General features: G+C 34.2%; 4 protein-coding genes across 4 annotated transcripts; all 4 read left to right on the top strand.

Moving 5' to 3' along the window:
- The first annotated feature begins 1,298 nt into the window (after positions 1-1,298).
- Positions 1,299-4,878, top strand: LOC129305529 (protein PELPK1-like). Its single transcript, XM_054945533.1, has 3 exons — positions 1,299-1,456; positions 3,579-3,808; positions 4,045-4,878. Exons 1-3 carry the CDS (start codon positions 1,299-1,301, stop codon positions 4,629-4,631), a joined length of 975 nt encoding a protein of 324 aa, XP_054801508.1. The 3' UTR covers positions 4,632-4,878.
- Positions 4,879-8,897: 4,019 nt separating this feature from the next.
- Positions 8,898-9,976, top strand: LOC129307035 (protein PELPK1-like). Its single transcript, XM_054947889.1, is given in 1 exon segment — positions 8,898-9,976. A coding segment is annotated over 1 exon segment (909 nt). The 5' UTR covers positions 8,898-8,942; the 3' UTR covers positions 9,852-9,976.
- Positions 9,977-10,578: 602 nt separating this feature from the next.
- LOC129307033 (pectate lyase-like) lies at positions 10,579-12,335 on the top strand. The gene is made up of 3 exons (XM_054947887.1): positions 10,579-10,817; positions 10,910-11,573; positions 11,659-12,335. Exons 1-3 carry the CDS (start codon positions 10,606-10,608, stop codon positions 12,124-12,126), a joined length of 1,344 nt encoding a protein of 447 aa, XP_054803862.1. The 5' UTR covers positions 10,579-10,605; the 3' UTR covers positions 12,127-12,335.
- A 2,039-nt stretch (positions 12,336-14,374) lies between these two features.
- Positions 14,375-16,208, top strand: LOC129307034 (pectate lyase-like). Its single transcript, XM_054947888.1, has 3 exons — positions 14,375-14,588; positions 14,679-15,342; positions 15,424-16,208. The coding sequence occupies exons 1-3, from the start codon at positions 14,386-14,388 to the stop codon at positions 15,883-15,885; spliced, it is 1,329 nt and encodes a 442-aa protein (XP_054803863.1). The 5' UTR covers positions 14,375-14,385; the 3' UTR covers positions 15,886-16,208.
- Positions 16,209-22,380: the final 6,172 nt, after the last annotated feature.

Genomic DNA, 22,380 nt, shown 5'->3' with positions numbered 1-22,380 from the left:
CTCAAAGTGATTGAAAACTCTAAATTCAATTATAATTCAACTCTGTCTTTAAACGTTAAAGATTTTTTCTCTCATCACTTTACGTTAAAAACACTTAACATTCTTTTATCATTAATGAATCCCACCAGTTTTTATTTGATTAATGATCATTTTTGCCTTTAACTTTTATCTAAAGAGTTAGTAGGTATCATCAACTCAAATTGTATAATAAAAATTATTAAAAAATGTAATATGAAGCTTACCAATAGTGAAAAGACGATGATAAAATAATAATGTGATAAGAGAAAAGAATCTTTAATGTCAAATGATAAAAATCAATTCATAATTGAATATCCATTGACCTTTCAAGTAAAAGTAATAGACAAAAATAATTTTAATTCTAAAAATGTAATAGTATTTTGTTCAATGAAGTAATACTTTAAGCCAAAAGTCATATGCATATACATAAGCATCAAAAATGTAAATCTAGATTTATTTTATCCCATAATGCAAATCTAGAATCTAAAATGGACGTGCGACGTCCTGTTAGGCCAACACGAAAGCCAGAAGAACAAGGCTTTAATCTATTATCATAACACCGATTTCACACGGCGCTGAGCTTGAGTTCCCTTCATCCCTTCTAAATGAAGTAAAATTATCTCTTTCCTGCAAACGATGATGCATATTCTTCGTCTCTATTTCTTCACCTCAGCTGGCGGGAGCGAGATTTCTTCCTATTTCTTGATATTTCTCCTTATAAAACTCCTCGCCGTAATCTCTATGAAACATCACAAAGCCTTCCTCAAAGCCTCTTCCATCCACAGTCTCATCCTTTCTCGCACTCCTTCGTCGTTTTGGTGGTGACTTCCAGATGACGACAGGGTAATCCTGGAACCCCGCCAATCTGATCCGAACGAAGCTCCATTGTTTTCGACGGAGGTCGAGAGGATGCGGCAGTTGATGCTCCGTTGATGTAGAATTCAAACTACTCGGTTAGCTCTTGTGGGCGGAAACCACATCGCCGCTAGGTTTTTGCACTCGCAAAGTTTTTTATAGCCTTTTTCCCCCCACCATCTTATAGCAATCGTCGTCTCTTTTCTGCATATCATTTGTCTTCATTTTCGTCTTTTGTGAAAGGGTTTCGCTCGGTGGTTAAGGGTTTAAAGGAACACTATGGATTTAAGTTGTGGGTTTGTTGAATCCACGAACAGAACCCATGTGAAGAAGCACTGCATGGTGGGAGAATTGCTTTGAATTCCGGTATTGTTTTGGGAATTAAGATTCCTTGTACACGCTTCTTCCACATTTTGTCTCGGGCAATGCTTATGGCTATGATTCTCGTCGCTCTGCCTCTTTTAGGGTTTATCCTCAAGGAGGGATTTTCATCAAGCTCACGTCATGCAATCTATTCTGGGGTTGAAATTGCCATGAATGGTTCTGTCAATGCCCAAATGCTGAATTCGGAATCAGTTTCGCGGTGCATAAACACTGCCGTTTGGCAGTGTTTTTTTTTTTTTTTGCTTTTTTAAACTATAATTTATTATAATAATAAATAAATATTATACAATTATTATTTTAATATTTAATAAACAAATAAATATTAAGGTTAAAATTAAATATGAACAGATTAACTCATTAAAATATAATTTGAACAGTTTATATATAAATTTTGATCTGAACAGTTCAAAACTGTATTGAAAATATTAAAATTATAAATAAAAATATTTTTATTTTATTATTTTGCACAGTTATTTATCTATGAAAGATAATATCATTCAAAACATAGTCAGGTATTAAATATAAGTACTTCTCTCTATAAAAAAAATTCAAATATTGATTTATTACAGTGTAAGAATTAGCTTATTTCGCTAGATTCAACTCTTTTTTAAATTATTCAATTATTTTATCATTCAAAGTATAGTCAGATATTAAATATAAGTACTTCTCTTAATAACAATTCAAAAATTAATTTATTACAATGTAAAAAATTAGCTCATTTTACTAATTCAATGCACTTTTTTTTTTAATTATTCAGATTATTTTGTTTTTTTTTCAGTACAGTTTTCAATACTCAAACCAAATTTTCATTCAAACTATTTAGGTTCAATTTTAAACATCGTAATATTTATTAGTTTATTAAATATTAAAATAATAATTTTATAATAATTATTTATTATTATAATAAATTGTGGTTTAAAAAAAGGGAAAGCCAGGGGTGTCTGTGACATGTCAGCCATGTAGGGCCACCTGTTTATATTGTTTGGTCAAACAACTTGTTTAACATCAATGTGAGCTTGAGACTGCGGGCATAATTGCTCCATTTTTTAATTCTAACGAAAATAAAGTATCCAATTGTCCCTCCAAAAGAATTTACGAATATTTTTACCCCTCAACCCTTAAAAATATAAAGTGCGCCACTACTTTCAGTGCTTATTTTAATTTGTTTATATATATCCCTCCTCCAAATTGCTATGTGGTATGATGGATTATCTTGTATAATAATTAACATCATGGAAGATCTATATTGATTGATATGATTCCCGTCTGATCCTTTTTGAATTTCGGATTGAAGATATTGTTCAATAATACGCCTATGCTAATAATGTTCATGCAGTTGCATATATACAAACTAGAAGGGAAAGGTTCAATCAGGATAGATGTTTACTCTTCAAACCGTTTTGCTGGATATTGACTTCATGAATTCATTTACAGGTTGAACTTAAAACTGAGTGCCCATTTGAATTTTAATTGGGTATAATAAATTATAAAAGTAATTAATTAAATGATAAATTTTAATTATAATTAATTATATTATAATACAATCTGTTTGGGATATTATTTTTTAAAATTAAATTTAACAGATTAAAGATATTTGATAATTTATTATTAATTTTAATTATATAAATTATCACAAAGGACATTGCATTTCAATTAAATTATTAATAAATTTATATTTAATATTATTAAAGTTGTTACATTTTATTTAAGAAGTAAAATATATTATTGGTTTTATTTTTATTATTAATTTGAACTTTTTTCTATAATATTTTTGAATCATTTTTTTGTAATCTTTTTCACGCTTTTGATCGATTTTCTACGGAAGCTCAAATTACCAGCTTTTAAGAAAAATTGATTTTAAAAAAAATTAATTAAATGAAATTATGTGTTTGGACATTTTTTTTGGTTAACTGATTTTTTTACTGAAAAATCGATTTTGCCTAACCAACAGGCACTGATTTTATTTTTTTTTTTCTGTGGGAGACTATAATAAATTAAAATATTCATATACACAAAATTTAGTAAACTAAATACATAATATAATCTTTTTTTTTTGGTAATTCATTGAAGTTCTGTCAGCATTTGCCTGTAATATTTTACAAACAGTAAACACATGTGAAATGTTATTGCAGCAATCTTATTATTATTATTATTATTATTGTGAGCAGTAGCAGCAGGAGCAATAGGAGTAGTAGGAGGAGTAGCAGGAGCAGCACCACCATTTTTTACAGTACATTCAAATTGTGGCTTGAGATTAAGAAGGAACATAGACTTATGCCTTGTTTATTGCTGAATCTGACTGATAATCAGTATGTTTGAAGATTCTGTCCAACTACGTTACCTACTATGCCCCTTTCTCTCCTCCTTCACATTGAAAGAGTTAATCCCTTCTTCACAAGAAATGAACAGATGAGAAAGTTGGTGGAATCATCTCCTCTGCACTTGGAACTGGAAAATGCAAGAGTCAAATTTTGTTCAACAGACAAATCGACAAATCGACAATATGATTATTTAAACAGCTATTCTGGAAAGGCTGTATTTCCAAGTAAAGGTTTATAATTGTCAATACAATATTTAGATAAGAAGTTGAACTACCACTTATAACCACGTATATATCCTTCATAACTATCAATGTGCTGCTGCTTCCATCTATAAAAAGCCCCCATGTATCACCTCAAAATCACAATCACAACAACATCGAAAACATTCAGAAGTCTGAGTAATTAAGAAGTTGGAAATTCCAATACCATGGCTTCTCGCGTTTCATCATTCATTTTATTACCAAAGTTCTCTCAATGACCAGCCATGTGATGGCTGAAGGAGCAAGAATTCTTCTTGAATCATCTTTGCCAGAGCCAAAATTACCTGAGTTGCCTCCACTCCCTAAGCCAGAGGTGCCTCAAGTTCCTGAATTGCCTAAACCAGAGTTACCTCATGTGCCTCCTAAGGTTGAGTTGCCTCCACTTCCAAAGTTAGAAGTACCTAAAATCCCAGAAATTTCCAAACCAGAATTGCCAAAAGTCCCAGAAATTTCTAAGCCTGAGTTACCAAAAGTTCCTGAAATCCCTAAGCCAGAGATGCCTAAAATTCCAGAAATTCCTAAACCGGAATTGCCCGTGGTGCCGAAGATGGAAGCATCTGAAGTCTCAAAAATTCCTAAACCAGAGTTGCCCGAGGTGCCAAAGGTAGAAATACCTAAAGTCCCAGAAATTCCCAAGCCGGAATTGCCTAAAGTCCCTGAAATTCCCAAACCTGAGACACTGAAAGTTCCGGAAATTCCAAAGCCAGAATTGCCTCAGCTTCCCAAAGTTGAGTTGCCACCTTTACCCAAGCCAGAAGTACCTAAACTTCCTGAAATTCCAAAGCCACACTAAACTGATGCACTCTTCACTACATTGTGTTGTTTGAGATAATAATGGGCAGCTACCTAATAGCTTATACTATATGATAGATGGGTTTATAGCAGCTATTCATGGGATTATTTATTCTTCCGGGTTCCGATCTCATTAGCTCTATTGAGCTCTGTTTGTACTTCATATGTCATTAAATTACACGCTATGTTCTCTACTGAGCTCTGTTTGTACTTTACATGTCATTAAATAACACGTTATGTTCGTTTGAGATGTTTCCGTCAATTTTATTGCAATATATGTATATTGATTGATTACGAATTTGTAATTCATCATGCAGCAGACTAGCAGTCTTTAGTATAGTGAAGTTGAATTCAAGGTTAATTGCTGTATGAATTTTGATAACTTCTCCAAGCCCTGCAATTTTGAAGCTTAGATTTCACCTCCTATAGCCCGAGCTGAATAAACTAAAATACGCCTGAATTGTTTTTGATCAAAAATCATGGGAACAATATTATTATTACTATTATTATTATTATTATTTATTATTATTATTTATTATTTCAGGGAACCTTTTCCCTAAATTTATCTGACAAACAGGAATATTTATTTTTCTTGAAAGAAAATCGGGTATAAGTGAAACGTGAAGACTACTATATGAATTTAATGAAAGCTTGAGTTGAGGGCTTGAGGCAGACAAATAATGAACTAGAAGATTGAGTGAGGATAATCAGGACCATGCTATACACCCTCCAGTCCTATTGTTCGCCACGTTCTAAAATATTTTCTTGATCCTTTATCTAAGCCGCCTTTTCTTGTTTTGTTTTTTTTAACTTTTGATGCATAGTGTCGAAGATTTTTTTTTTAACAAATTTTAAAAAGAAGTGTAATTTACTAATTTTCAAAAAAGTTCTTACCACATATCAAATCATTTTGTTGAAGAAATTTAGGGACAAACTTAAAACGTAATTTAGTTTTAAGAAAATTTTATTATTCTAAAATGTGACTTATGATTATAAAGCCTCTGTAATACCCGTCAAAGGCTAATTTCAAATTGCGTATGGCCCACGCAAACTTCGTTTCTAGTGTGCCTGCAAGGAGAGAAAAGTGTGGTGAAAGAAAAAGTGGGAAGAAAATGATACTGTTTTTGCTTAGAAAGAAAAAAGGGAGAGAGAGAGAGAGAGAGAGAGAGAGAGAGAGAGAGAATTGAGAAAAAAAATAATATGTGCGATTCACGTGTTTTTATTTTCAATTTTTTCTCTTTAGATTTGTTGAGATTCTGGAGGAAAAAAAATTCAATTTTAATTTATTTATAAATTATTGTTTATATAAAATTAACAATTTTTTACTATTTTCTCTCACCTAGCCAAACATAAGAGAAGACAATTATGGCCCTGTTTAGAAATCTGATTTGAGAACAGTTTTCTATTTTTCAGAACAAGAGAATAAAAAAATTTATTTGATAATATGTTTTCAAAAAGTGTTTTGAAGAACAAAAAAATAAAATATTATTCTAGAGAAGAAAAAAATGAAAACAACTTTTACGTGTTTTGTGATTATTGTTTTAGACAATAAAAGAGAATGAGAAAAACATTTATTTCTATCATTTTTTTGTTCTTAGAACATGTTTTACAAAACATTCAATTTTTAAAATAATAAAATAAAAACAGTTTCAAACAGCCCGAACACCTTTTTTTTATTATAACTTCACTTTTCTTTTCAGAAAAATGACAATTAGGGACCCCATAAGATTATCAATAACAATTATAGACATTAAATTATTAAAATCTTAATAAAAGATCATAATTTTTACATGTAATTTAAAAAATATGAATATTCAATTAAAAAATATACTAAACACACTTGAAATTATTTATGATATCAATTGAGAAATTATGAAAGTTAGTTAAGAATCTTAATTTTTTATTGTTACTATACAAATAAGTCATTTGAAAAATTAAGTAAATATATTTAAAATTATTTGTAATGTTAGTTAGGAATTTATGAGAGTAGTTGTGAATCACAAGCTAATTGCTTACAATTTTTTACTTTCAATATATAGATAAATTACTTGAAAAATTTACTAAATACATTTGAGATTATTTGTAACATCAATTAAGAATTTATAAAAGTTGGCTATGAACTGTAAATTAATCACTTGTTATTTTTTTCTATTGCTTAAAAATTCAACAAAAAATAGTTGAAAATCTCTGTAACATTAATTGAAATATTATTAAAGTTTGTTGTAAATCTCAAATTAATTAATAAAATATAATTTATTATAAATAAGAACCATGAACTATTATTAAAATTTTATTAATTTAAAATTTGTAATTCTTATTAATATTTTTATAGGATCCCTAATTATCATTTTTTTTTTTCTCTCTATTTTTTTTCATTTTCTTTTGTAAGCTAAGCATGCGATCAAGGTCATTGCTAGAGCCGTCAATTAGGGCTGGTCCTTTTAAGTTCAAAAAAATTGAGAGCCAAACTGCTGCTTTGATCTTTAAAAAGGTAAATTGGACTTAAAAGGGTTAAGTCCGAAAATAAAAGGGCCTGCCTTTTAGGGTCAGGGCCAGCCCTTTTAAGTCTTAATATATTTTTTTTGAAAAAAACAACCTAAAAAAATAAACAAAAAGAAGACATCACATTACTCAAACTCAGCACTCACTCTCTAATCCAGATAGTAGACACGCACATTATTATTTGCTTACTTTGAATATTTTTGCATTCTTTAAATACATTAAAATTATGATTTTGTTTTATTATTTATTGCAAATAATGAGGATGAAGAAGGAAGATATAAAAAGCTTAATATATTTGCCACTGGTGAGGATCCACAAGAAGAAGGATCAAATCATATTAATGTTGATGATAATGAAAATCATCAAAATTTAGCTGATGATGCTACCAATGTGTAATTGATTTTGGAATGTTATTTTTTTTTTATTAGACTTAAAATTTTTTTCTATGAATTGATTTTATTTTATTTTTCTAGACTTAATGTAATGTGTAATAACTTTGTTAAGATTTTAAATATGTTTTTAAATTTTTAAATTAAAAAATTTTTTAAAAAAATAGGACTGAAGTCCTGAGGGCCGGTCCTTCAACCCTTAGGGCCAAGACCGAACTGCTAAAAATAAAATCCTAAGATATAATCAAACTTAAAAGGGTCATCAATTTAAGTTTTGACTCCTGAAGGGTTAGCCTTAATTGACACCTTTAATAGCCATTTTTGTTTGTGTTAGGTTTATCAACATGCAATTGGGTCTGCACACGTGTCTGTGTCAACATAAAATGTATACGGAAAATATGCGTGTACATGCATACATGTATTTGAATTTGAATAAAAAAATTCAGATTAAAATATCAGATGACGGACGCAAACAAGACTGATATGTGATTCCGAGCTGAGCTAAGCCGGACGACATTTAATGATAAGGTCGACAAGTGAACCAACCCAATTACCGGGTCTAAAGAAAGTTCGTGTGGATCATGTAGAGTTCGGTATCCCGATGGCCATGATTGATGATAACCCATTTGATCTAAACTTCTCCTTTCAATCCTTATTATAATAAAGCCTTTCCTCGTGACCCTTTGTGTGTGTGTGTGACACCTTTTATTTATTTTGAAGTATTGATTTTTTTAATATTTTTTAACCTGCTAAACAACCTCATAACTAACTAGTTAACCAACCTCATAATTAATATTTTTTATTGATGGTAAATTTTTAAATTTTCAATACATTCTGATGGCATTTTAGATCATACTCATGAAAAAGCCATATATACATATAGATATATGAACCAAGTGCCAAGTGTGGATGAGGTCAAATTCCTTTTCCCTCCTGTGAAGTTCCTCACGTTTTAGTTTCCTATTGCACTGTTTTTAATAAGTAAATATTTTATATTGAAATAACCCCACTAAAATATATTTCTCTAGCATGAGAATATTGAATTTTTCTCCTCTAAACCAGAAGTAGTTGTAGATGTCACAGGTCAAGACTGTTCAACTACACAAACCCATCACCTGATCAATCCCATGCATGTATGCAAGCGTAGTCTCAATTGCTTCCAACTGATATCTCGTCGGCTTTACTATTTCCAAAATCTATGATTAAAATTTACAAGCCAATTTGGTTTCTGGAAAATATTACACTTGTAAGTTTTTCTCTGTGTGCATGTTCAAATGATATTTAGGGCGAGAAGTTAAGCTAACAGTTTATCACACGATTTTTAGTACATGTGTGCTTCTACTTCATCTATAAAAGGTCCTCATATATCATTCCAAAAACATAATCACAAGCATAGAAAAACCAATTGGGAAAACGATTACATGGCTTCCGACAGTTTTTCTTCTCTCGCCATATTGTTACCCCTTCTGCTTTTGAGTTTCTCTTCAATAACCAGCCATGTAAAGGTTGAAGGGGCAAGAATTCTTGAATCATCTTTGCCAGAGCCAAAATTACCTGAGTTGCCTCCACTCCCTAAGCTCGAGCTGTCTCAAGTTCCTGAACTGCCTAAACCAGAGTTATCCCGTGTACCTAAGGTCGAGTTGCCACCATTTCCAAAGCTACAAGTGCCTGAACTTCCAAAATTGCCTGAAACCCCTGAAATTCCTAAGCCTCCAGAGTTACCAAAATTTCCTGAAATTCCAAAGCCAAGGATGCCTAAAGTTCCAGAAATTCCTAAATTACCTGAGTTTCCTGTGATGCCCATGGTAAAAGTACCAGAAATTCCTAAGCCAAATTTGCCTGAGGTGCCAAAGCCAGAAGTAAAAAGAGTCCTAGAAATTCCTAAGCCAGAATTTCCTGAAATCCCTGAAATTCCTGAGCCAGAGATGCCAAAAGTCTCTAAAATTTCCGAGCTAGAGGTGCGTAAGGTCCCAGAAATTCCCAAGCCAGAATTGCCTAAAGTCCCAGAAATTTCCAAGCCAGACATACCAAAAGTCCCAGAAATTCCAAAGTCAGAATTGCCTAACGTCCCTGAAATTCCTAAGCTAGAGTTACCAGAAGTCCCTGAAATTTCCAAGCTAGAGATGCCTAAAGTCCTAGAAATTCCCAAACCAGAATTGCCTAAGGTCTGAGAAATTCCTATGCCAGAAATGCCAAAAGTCCCCGGAATTCCCAAGCCAGAATTGCATCAACTTCCTAAGGTTGAGCTGCCACCATTACCAAAGCCTGAGTTTGCCGCTGTGCCAAAGCCAGACGTTCCCAAGATTCCTGAATTTCCAAAACCCCACTGAACTATCATTTCTTAAACAAGGATATTACTTATTTCCCCTAGCTTATATTCATCAGATGTAATAAATGGGTTAAATTGCTCTCGTGAGTCAATTTAGTAATATAATTTCTGTATAACTTGTCGTTACATCTTCTCACACAGTGTTCATGTAGTTTGCGATCATTATTTGAAAGTTTAGTTGAGCTAATGTTACTTAATTCAGCTTCTTGCTGCCGTCCGTGTGTTACTTTTTAGTTTATATCTGTAAAGACGTACGAAAGAGAAATACACTTGGATGGATTTTGAGCAGAGGACGTACTATGCATTGCCAAAAACTTCTGGAAAGTGTTCTATTGTAAACTTTTTGGAAATTAAAGTCAGACTCTAGTTTAGCATTTGAATGATGATTTTTCTTCTGCCTGTATCTGATTCTTTCCCCCCTCGTCTTCATCTTTAGATTTTCTTCTCAATTAGCAGTAGAAGACGATTCCTTTTGTGATTCTTTGGGGAAACTCGCGCGTGAAAGTGTAAGATTCATTACGTACCGACCTGTCGCTCTCGAAAAATAAGGATAACTGTACGTACACTAATACAAACTTGTGGGGATCTTATCCGTGATAAATTTTAAGCCAACAAAAAAATAGTAACATGCTTCTAATGCTCCATCCATAATTAGGAATTCTATACTTAATTGATAAAAAAGCCGCGCAATTAATAAGGAAAGCAAACAGCCTCTTAGTCTCAAAAAATATGATCAAATTAACAACAACGAAGGCATGGGAAAGATAATGACAGAAAGTGCAGCTAGAGTTACGTTATTGTTAATGGCCACATTGGCCATTACTGTTCCATGCCTCGTCGACGCTAACATTGGAGATTTTGACGATTATCTCCGAGAAAAAGCTAAGCAGGCCCGGAGAGTGGCTCTTGAAGCATACGAACCTAACCCTTTGAAGGTCACGTCAGAGCTCAATATGCATGTCCATCTGTACGTAAGCTCTTGTACGTAAAGCTTTTGAATGTGGAAATTTAGGGTTTTCTTTAGTTTTCACAATAACACGTAATGAATGGATGATGCAGGGCGATGAATGAGGCCAAAAACAGCAGTAGAGGGAGGGACTTGAGCGAGAAGAGACACAAAGGACCGTGCTTGACCACCAACCCAATCGATCGATGCTGGAGATGCGACAAAGACTGGGAGAAGAATCGCTTTAAGCTAGCCGAATGTGCCATGGGTTTCGGCCGCAAGACCACCGGCGGGTTGGGCGGTAAGATCTATGTCGTCACAGATTCTTCCGATGTCGATGTAGCTAACCCGAAACCGGGAACTCTGAGGTACGCGGCGATCCAGAAGGAGCCATTGTGGATCATATTTGCGCACAGCATGGTGATTAAGCTGAAACAGGAGTTGCTGGTGAATTCCGACAAGACAATCGATGGACGAGGAGCCAATATTCACATAAAAAGCGGTGGCGGCCTCACCCTGCAATTCGTGAAGAACGTCATCATCCACAATCTTCGCATTCGCAATATCAAAGCAAAGAAGGGAGGTCTGGTGAGGGATGCTCCGGACCATGTCGGGTTGAGAACCAGAAGCGATGGCGATGCCATCAGCATCTTCGGATCCACCAACGTCTGGATCGATCACATCTCGATGTCCAACGCCGACGACGGGCTAGTCGACGCCATCATGGGTTCCACCGCCATTACCATATCAAATTGCCACATGACGAGACACAACGATGTAAGTAACTAATTACTTGCTTCAACGACATGATAAATGAAGGAAACGAATTCATTCGTTAACAAGGTAGAAGAAATAAATGCAGGTGATGCTGTTTGGAGCAGGAGACGTGTATCAACAGGACAGGGTGATGCAGGTAACGGTGGCGTTCAACCACTTTGGGAACGGATTGATACAGAGGATGCCGAGGTGCAGACATGGGTGGTTCCACGTGGTGAACAACGACTACCATAACTGGATAATGTACGCCATCGGAGGAACGGCGAATCCGACCATACTCAGCCAAGGAAACCGGTTCAGTGCTCCGAACAACGAAGCAGCGAAGCAGGTTACAAACAGAGTGAGTGCGCCGGAATCGGCGTGGAAAAACTGGCGGTGGCAGACGGAGCATGACGAGTTTGTGAACGGAGCTTTTTTTGTACCGTCGGGAACACCTATAACTGAATCTAAATTCGACAAAGAGGGTTTGATACCACCCAGACCAGGGATTGAAGCTCCCGAACTTGCGCGCTTTTCGGGTCAGATCAAGTGCAAGGTCGGCAACCCTTGTTAGTATATTATCTTTGTTTGAAGAAAATGAACAAAACAGATAGGATTAATCCTCTAGCTAGGACCAATTGGAGCTTTAGACTCACAGTACTTAGTTGAAGTTTTTATTTTAAAAAGCTCCGTCTGTTTTATTTTGAAACGAATGTATTTATTTATCTTTGTTTACAATTAGCGTAACCATTTTTGTGATTCTAGCGTATATTTCCATGTACTTTGTACGCTGCAGGTCAAATTCATAATTCTCATTTGTAAAGTAATGCTAGTTTTTTGTTTTTCGTTAAAAATTATTTTTTATTCCAACCTTTTCCGAAACGTGCGTTATCCGTTTAATGAGAAGGACCAAATAATTTTTTATCTCATTTCAATTTCAAGTGAATAAATTAAATGATATGATTGGAGAGAATTCTTTGCAAAAAGTTCTTATTCTTAAAATACATTATCAATTTATGTGCTAAATAGACCACAGTAAATGTCCCGGCACACACACAAACATACAGATGATATGATAAAAACTAAAACTGAGAATTCAATTGCTATAAAAAAACTAAATTTTATTATGAATATCATTAATAATATTTACATTTAATTATTAACTTTCAAGCATTTTAATTTGCAAATGACACTGCAGATTAACAAGTTACGTTCATATTATAAGCAGTAAGTCAGCTTGGATATTTAATTTACTATATATAGATTTTTTTTTAATTATTATGATTAAAGTGATTTGGTGGTTTGGTAACCAGGGCGATGTTTCGATCACTACTACTCCTAACTTCTCTGCCGTTACCCTTAAACTCCCACATAGTTGTCCAAATTCAGAGAACTTCGTACTTGAACTTGCCTTTCATCAGTCCATCAGCCACACAAGGATCGTAATATAAGTGGAAGATCGTCGACTTTTCGAACAGGAATATTAACGGACACAATTATTCGTAGCAAACGATTCTCTTGATTAATATTATTAAAACTTTGGCATGCATGAAACTGTATCAATCACTAATCATCAAACACCAAAACTGGATTGAACAAAAAGAATATTTGAAAGGAGAGGAACCTTAAATTGAATACTCCTTTCATTTAAAAATATAAAATATTTTTTAAAAAATTAAATATTTAAAAAATATAAGATATTTTTAATCTTTTAAAATATAATTATTATTTTTTTAAAAAATAATTCTATTAAATAGATGACTTTATATTTTTTTAGAGTGAAATACTTTATTAAATAAGAATACATATAAAAAGATAAAATTAATTTAAAAATAAATAATTATTTTATTGTTAGATAAAATTTAATTAAAAATATTTTATATTTTTAAACGAAGAGAGTAAATGATAATTGAACCTTTCACAATATCCCAGCTAGTTTACTTCGCAATTTGGAAAACAAAATAATGATAATAATATGATACACGTGTCTTAGGTCTATGTCAGATGCACCATTTTGCCAATAACTAAAAGCTACGACTTGAATGGAAGCAGGATCACAGATCAGAAGGCGAAGGCTCTAGTTTTAATCATTGCATTGTCAGGCACCGTCGGACCTGAAACTACGTTCAAGGGTTGCGGATTTTTGCCCCATCCTTTTATTTGCATCACTCCATTTTTCCTTCTCTATAGACAACAGAACAACTCTGGGAATTAACAACTACTCTGAAAAGGAACTCAGGCAACAGAAGCACCATGGTCGACCATTTCACAAGCCTTTTATCTATTATCGTATCCGCCCTTGCAATTCTTTTTTTTTTTTTTATGTTTTAGATTTATGATGAGTTATATTTCATTAATTTATTTTATACATACAAATAAGTTTCTAAAGTAATTAATAGTTTAGTGAGAGAATAACGCTTTCCTCCGAGACAAGGAGGGGTTCCACGAGGTAACAAATTAAATCTCTCTCTTCTCTACTTGGACTGTTTTGGACCCCGAGAGAAACTTGGGTACGATGAAGAAATAACCACTCCTTTCTTCTACCTTTAATTTGTGTGAATAAAAACAAACCTTTCACCTAATTTTTCTTCTTTTCCATCTCCACCTATGTACATGTACACGAGTAACTTTACAAGACAATTGTGAGAGCCATAGCCATTCACGCTTTTAAGCCAACTAAAAAATAGTCAAGCCCTCCGTCCCTCAATCTATAAATACAGATGATCCTTGCACTTCCAGGGGAGGAATTCAAAACAGCAATCAGGAAAGCCCAGAAAACCCCTCAGAACAATAGATTATTATTATTATTAATAAAAAAAAAAAATAGAAAGGCATGGAAAAAGAAATGGCACTTAGAATTACAGTATCGTTAGTCGTCGCATTATTGGCCATTACAATTCCATGCCTCGAGGCTAACATTGGAGAGGTTGATGAGTATCTCCAAGAAAAAGCAACGCAAGCCCGCAGAGCAGCTCTCGAAGCCTACGAGGCCGATCCTTTAAACGTCACGTCCGAGCTTAACATGCACGTTCATCTGTATGTGATCAATCTCTTGATAATTCTGTGAAAGATTTTACAATGTTATCTCTCAGTACATAAACCTCTTAATTGCTTTGTTTGATGCAGAGCGATGGATGATGCCAACAGCAGCAGAGGGAGGGACCTGAGGGAGAACAAGAATCACAGGGAGAAATGCAAGGCCACCAACCCAATAGACCGATGCTGGAGATGCGACCCAAATTGGGAGAAGAATAGATTTAGGTTAGCCGAATGCGCCATGGGTTTCGGCCGCAAGGCCACCGGAGGGTTGGGTGGTAGGATCTACGTCGTCACGGATGATTCCGATCTCGACATGGTTAACCCGAAACCCGGAACTCTGAGGCACGGGGTGATCCAGAAGGGGCCTCTCTGGATCATATTCTCCCGCAGCATGGTGATCAAGTTGAAGGAGGAGTTGATGGTGTCATCGGACAAGACCATCGACGGTCGCGGAGCCAATGTTCAGATCAGAAATGGCGGGGGCATCACTTTGCAGTTCGTCAATAACGTCATCATCCACAACCTTCGCATTCGCAACATCAAACCTAAGGCGGGTGGCACGATAAGGGACTCCGTGGATCATATCTCTGTGAGAACCAGAAGTGACGGCGATGCCATCGGCCTCTTCGGGGCCACCAATATTTGGATTGATCATATTTCCCTCGCCAACGCCGAGGACGGCCTCATCGACGTCATCATGGGTTCCACCGGCGTTACCGTCTCAAATTGCCACTTGACCAGACACAACGATGTACGCACGTAATCAATCAAATCAATTGCCTGATTGTAATTAACTATAATATTTAATGAGACAAAAAAATAATAAATGCAGGTGATGCTGTTCGGAGGTGGTGAGGTGTATCATCAGGACAAGGTGATGCAGATAACGGTGGCGTTCAACCACTTCGGGAACGGATTGATACAGAGGATGCCGAGATGCAGATACGGGTTCTTCCACGTGGTGAACAACGACTACACTCACTGGATAATGTACGCCATCGGAGGAAGCTCGAACCCCACTATACTGAGCCAAGGAAACCGATTCATTGCTCCGAACAACGATGCGACGAAGGAGATTACGAATAGGGTGGGGACGCCGCCAGCAGTGTGGAAAGACTGGCAATGGCAGTCGGAGAATGACCAGTTGGATAACGGCGCCATTTTCGTTCAATCGGGAAGGCCGATAACTTCCATCGATAGAGGGAGCTTAATCACGCCGAGACCTGGGATTGAAGCTCCGTTGCTTGCACGATATTCGGGTGCGCTCAGGTGCAGGCCTGGTAAGCCTTGTTAGTCTTTAATTGTTCGTCATTTTTCAAGTGTGAAACAAGAAAAAAATAGTTAGATGAATTCTCTAGCTAGCTTCGATGGGATGTTTCGCTTTATGATCACTTGAAGCTGACACTAATGCCGCCTTCACCAGTAGCAATATGTCATTTTCTTTGAGTAGCGTTGTTCAGTTTGAAATTCTCCATGTAATATTATTCACAAGAACTTTGTTTTAGAGGAACCTATTGCTTTAGAGTGATAGCACTTGAAGCACCTCGTTTTTAGTAGGATGTCATGTCATATATGACATGTTGTATAGTTATGTAAGATATTAATTTGTTAATTTAATAACAATTACTTTTAAAAGTTCAATTTCATTTTTGAATACTATTAAGTCCTTGTCATCCTCATAATTTCTACAGATACTATATGATGACGTTGCTTAAGATTTAAACAGAAAATATAATTCAGAAAAAATGTTCCATCCATTTTATTATATGCATAACCTTTCTGTTAGTTTAGCCTTTGATGTTCAAAGCATTCGATGCAATTCTATATATTATCATAGGGCATACAATGGTACAAAATAAACTAACCCAACTACCTTTCTTCCCCTCGTTTTTTTTATATGTAGTCATTTGTCCTTTTCAGATGGCAGCAAGCAATAGTAATAACTCATAATAACAAAACGCTTGAGAAATGGCTAAAAAGAAATCTGCATGAGCTTATGGCTCATGATATTGCTTCAGCTAAATTTCCCAGTAGCAATGCATATTCTCAAAATCAAGTTAGTGATATCATATCATGTCCAAATCTTAAGTTTTGACAAAGTTTCACATTGCAGATAAAATCGTAAGATAAAAAAAAAATCTAAATAAACCATATATAAGACCAATAAACGCGCATTAATCAATGTTCATATCATCTTTCTCTTCAGTCACGCCTGAAATATCTGAAACAATCCATAAAATAATGAGGGGGACATAAGAGCGAATGTAATTGGTAGAATTAATATGCAAAATATGAAAAACATTACCAGAATCAACAATATTGCTAGTCTCGTCGAAATAGCCAGATTGCGCATAGCAGGAGCTGAAGTCGGAGTTGGGGTTAGATTGTCCAAATACTAGCCAATTTTGGGCACATATCAATGCTTTAGTCATCTGAGGAGATAACGAACTCCTATAAGAATCAAGTACACGGCCACCAATGCTAAAAGCTGATTCACAAGTCATAGTAGAAATTGGCATAGCCAACACATCACGTGCAATTAGGGATAGCACTTCATATCTTGTTGCATTTTCTCTCCACCAAGACAAGATATCAAACGAACCATCATCCTCAACTAACTCTGTTGAAAGATACCTGTCCAACTCTGTCTGATATGATGAGAATTTTTGTATTGTTGATGCAAACCATTCGTTAATTTGATCATAGTTGTGAGATGATGGCACCTCTGATCTGCCAACATCTACAAAATCAAACCCCCAAATAGTATCTTCAGGTTGGTTACTTGCTCTAGAGTACTCATCAAGCAAACGATACAAGATATCTTTGACCTTTTGTTTCATCGCCATAGATACCTCAAGATCATGGCAAATATCTTCAAATACATGGTTCACATGAGCCAATTTATAACGGGGATCTAAAATCACTGGTATCACCAGCAATAGGTTCAAATTTTCTAGCTTTCCCCAATATTTATCATACTTACTTTGCATCTTCTCAGTCAATTTCATAACAAGAGGATCAGGATTTAAACTATTCTCATTCAACATGACCCGAATGTGAGCAATTTGATGGAAGTATATATCAGATGTCACATGAACTTCTCGGAGTAAGAACCTTTGCGCAATATCATAAAACACCTTGAAAAATCTGAGGAACACATTCGCATTCCTCCAATCATGCGTCACAGGTGGGCCAATAACATCTTCCCTAAAATGTGCATTATATGCCTCATCTTCATCTTTCATCCTATCAAACACCTTTTGGAACTTCATGGCAGTTTCCAGCATCGCATATGTAGAATCCCAATGAGTAGAAACATCTAGGCTCGGAAAGCTTTCATTCTCAAGTTTTTCTGCTTTAGCAAAACTTTTGAATCTTTTAAGTCTTGTAGGAGAGGACCGGACATATCTAATAGCATTACGAATGGAGCTAATGTTGTCATGCAAGTCCTTCAACCCTTCATAAACTATTGAATTCAAAACATGCATGTAACACATGACATGTAGATGATCACCTCCACAAACCAAACCATCCCAATTCTTCAATCGGCTTTTCAAGTAAGCCAACACTGTGTCATTGGATGTAGAACCATCCATGGTTATTGAGAAGACTTTATCTATTTCCCAATCCAGCAAACACTTTTCCACTATCCTCCCAATTGTATCATCCCCATGCTTTTCAACCATACAAATATCTAGAATTCGTTTCTGTAAATCCCATTGATGGTTAATGAAATGAGAAGTGACGCACAAGTAATTAAAGTTTTGAACTGACGTCCATGTGTCTATAGTTAGGCAAACACGCCCACAAGATTCTTTCAAATACTTCTTTAACATTTTCGCCTCTTCAAGGTAGAGTTTCCAACAATCCCTGGCAACTATTGTCTTGGAAAGGATAGGGAATCGAGGCTTCAAATGGTTAACAAATTGTCGAAAACCATGGCCTTCAACCACTTGAAATGGAACATCATCACATATTAGGTACTCTGCCAGATCTCTTCGATGTTTTTTACGTTTATATTTCTGGCGGACCAGGCTTCTTGCAAGACCAACCCCGACACCCCCAAAGTAACTTGACGTCGACCGTTTTAAACCTGGAGACTTGTTCGGGTCAATGGTTGGGCAAATTCCTTCATCCATCATTTCAAAATCACCTGAAAAGCATAACTAATTTCGTCATACCTGTGTGAGTTTACTAAGCATGAAATAAAGTGATCCAATATGCATTAGGCGCCGTGATACAGCTCATTAGTCATAACAATCACTACATATACTACTCTCTCAATTTAACATAGCTTAAGGTTTTGAACAGATTAAGAAAAATGCGGGAAAAAAGGAAGATCACGCGCTAGCTCTTGAGCCACAAAAAACAGGAACCATTTACAGCTTTGAAAATAAAAAATAATTGACTGCAAAAACATCAAAATTTTAAAGAACTATCTGCAATTCAGACTCAAAGGCTCCTAGTGACCAGTGCATCAAACTGCATTCACGATTTAATTTAAGTTCGATAGTTCAATTATGCTTACCGATCTGAATTAGCTTATGAATATAGTTTCAAAATCTTACGTTACTTGTGGAATGACAAGAGAATAAGCTCATTCAGACACGCTTGGCAACCGCGTTAGTGTGTTACAGCTACTAAAAGTACTGTTTATAATCACACCACATACACTCCACAAAAGAATCAAACAATACAAATCAATAACAAGATAAAAAATTCTAAACTGGAGGAAGGCAATTCCTTGTAAGGAATCTCACTTCCTTTTATTTCCCGTTGAAGCCAACAGAAGCCAAAATGAAACTAAAATTCAAAATAAAAAAAAAATCGCATCAACACCAATATTGCTCATAAAACTCTTACAGCTTTTCCAAACAAAACCAGGAAATGAGAAATGCATTATTCACTACAACTTGTCCAGAAGAACAAGTACGATGGATTAGAAGCAAGATTTGACTTTCAAGATTGACACTTGCCCACTAAGTGAAATCACCAATCAAGAATCATTTTTTATGGATTAAACTATTAAAGGTAAAAAGACAAAGCAGAATTTTGGGAGAGGCGGTATATGAAGAGGCAACTTGTCTCTCCCAAGACAAGAACGGTGCAAAAGAGAGGGTACATTAAGGTTCAGGCGAGTTGTAAGGTCGCTATCGATGTCAGAAGTGGAAAATCCCCACATTTGTCATCAGGGAATGGGAATAAAGGTTGTGAATGGGAAGAGAGGAGATTACCTCAGGCAAGATGACCGTTACTCACGGCGGTGGTGGACGACAGAAACTTGACGACGGTGGCTGGGCTGTAGTTGACTCGTTTCTGTTGTGGAGGGAAGCAGACAGTCGCGGGCGGGAGCATGAAAATGGCTTTTGGATTTTGGTCACTCATTTCATTTTACGATTTAATTTTTATTTTCTCCGTATATTGTACGGTTTTCGAATATACGGATACTCCCTCCATCTCCTTTCGATTTAGTTGCTAACCTCGCCCGTCGTCACAATTCTTAACCGTTCATCCGAAATTTTACAGACAATTAGGGCCTGCCAAAGAAGATTAATCACATTCAAGACCCAATAAATTCTTAAACTTTTCTAATTTTCTACAAGTGCAAGGAGCTCAATTGCAATTAATTTTTACCTAATTATTAAAATAACTTTGGTTTATATTAAAAAAAAATAAAGAAAATCTCCCTCGTCAACGGCAGCCTGACCACCACTACATCGGAGGCCCTGACGATAGCAAATAGTCAATGGTGGATCAATTCAAAAAAGTAGCCAAGAAAAGTTTAAATCTTCAACCCCTTTATCTCCAAAATGATGAAGATCAATGAACCAACAAGCAATTCAATATGTAAGGTGCAAAAATAAATGCTACATGTGTATATATAGACATACTATAACTCAGTTATTGTAAACTCTAGACAAATTATTATTTATATCTGAATAATCATTTATACATAATCAAACTTGACTTATTTATGTTTAAAAAAAATTGTCAATTTTTGAATGCCAACTTATTTATTTTTTACAACTTGATCAAATATTATACTAAATAATATATACTTGTGTGTGTCTTATAAATTCATTTTTTAAATATTTTTATAGGCTTTTGTTGAAGCTGGATAAGAAGTTGTTTATATTCAAATAATCATTATCCGTCATTAATTATTTTAATAGACTTTGAACCTGCGATCTTGTAGTACTTATGGCACTTCATAGCTTGCAAATCATTTTTTATTAGTTTCACTGATTTGAAAAGTAAATTTCCATTATTATCTTGTTCTTGTACGGTGAAGTTTAATGGTAGTTAATTCGTCTAACATTGATTGAATTAAACATATTATTATAATTGTATACCTTTTTAAAATTAAATTTAGTAAAATTATTTTAATAAGTTTAATTGTACAAAACTTGCGATCTTATAGTACTGATGACATTTTTTGCTTACAAATTATTTTGTATTAAAATAACTTCTTATTAAATTCATATAATCTAATTTTATTAACAAATAATATTTAAATCATGGCTTATTTTTAATCTCTTGAATGCCTGAATTCTTAAATATTATTTTAGTTTTACTTTTTTAGTTAATTTTAATTTTTATTCTAAAAAAGCTATTATTTTTCTTACTTTGATTTCATCTTATTAATAATAAATAAAAAATTGAGATATTTAGATTAAGTTCATTTAAATTTGGGGATAGCATGAATTTCTTCGGGGCTAATTACGACAGTTTTAATAATCCCAAAGTAAAAAAATATTTTATACTCCCAAATTCAGCTCTAAAATTTTTCAAGCTTCCCTGAGCTGATATCTTAAGTTTAGCCTAACTTTCCATCTCCACATATAACAGATTGAAATATGCAAGCTTTTACACAGACGGATTGACACCCTTATGTTTATACTCATCAAAATGCACCAGAGGATAAAAACATGGCGTAATAAATCAGGGTAAGGGAACATAATATTATATTGTAATCAGCTTTAAACAGCCCCATCAGGACAAGAAATTGCAACGTATTACAGATTAAAAAAATATATATATTATTCAATGTTTTAAATCATAAAATTAAATAAAAAATTACAATTTTGAACATCCTGAACCACTTAATCTCTCCCCGAGCCTGAACCAACCTCAACTATATTAAACCACAGACATCTTCACATGAATTCTGATTAAATTAAATATAAATATAAAAGACAAGTCTTATATATTTATCCTTATATATTTAATATACTTTTATCCAATTAAATCAAAACATGTGAACTTTAATATATTAATAATATTAATAAAAAATTTATTATAGAATAAATAATTTACCATAGATACACATTTACTTATCAAATGGTCCCTGGTAACAAGACCTTTCATTATTTGAGCTATCCTTGCGTGGTCCGTTATATGATTTGGAATACCATCATTAGAGCACTCTCCTGAACGACTAGTCTCATTAAAGATGAGCATCAATGCAATTTTTACTGGCTTCCTAAGTTATTTTTACTAATTTTATTAACACCAATATAAAAAAATAAAAATGTGTAAAATTTCAAATGTACCTACATATAATAAATCTAAAAATTGATGTTATGTTATTTTTTTATGAAGGATAATTGTATAAAACTTTTTAATTATTATATAAAAAGCTGTACCATAACTTATAAAGAAAATCAAATTAACCTTTTAAAACGTATTTTATAAATGAAATTGGATAGAGTATAAAATAAACTGTCGCCTCCCCTCGTACATTTTTCGCCATCTTCCATGTATGACAATTTGCTTCTATTCATTTTTT

This window comes from Prosopis cineraria, unplaced genomic scaffold (genome assembly GCF_029017545.1).
Source record: "Prosopis cineraria cultivar Desert tree isolate PC_DT_omini unplaced genomic scaffold, ASM2901754v1 PC3, whole genome shotgun sequence".
NCBI lineage: Eukaryota > Viridiplantae > Streptophyta > Magnoliopsida > Fabales > Fabaceae > Prosopis > Prosopis cineraria.
Note: the sequence above shows the minus strand (reverse complement) of the source record. Positions and strands in the feature narration are given on the sequence as shown.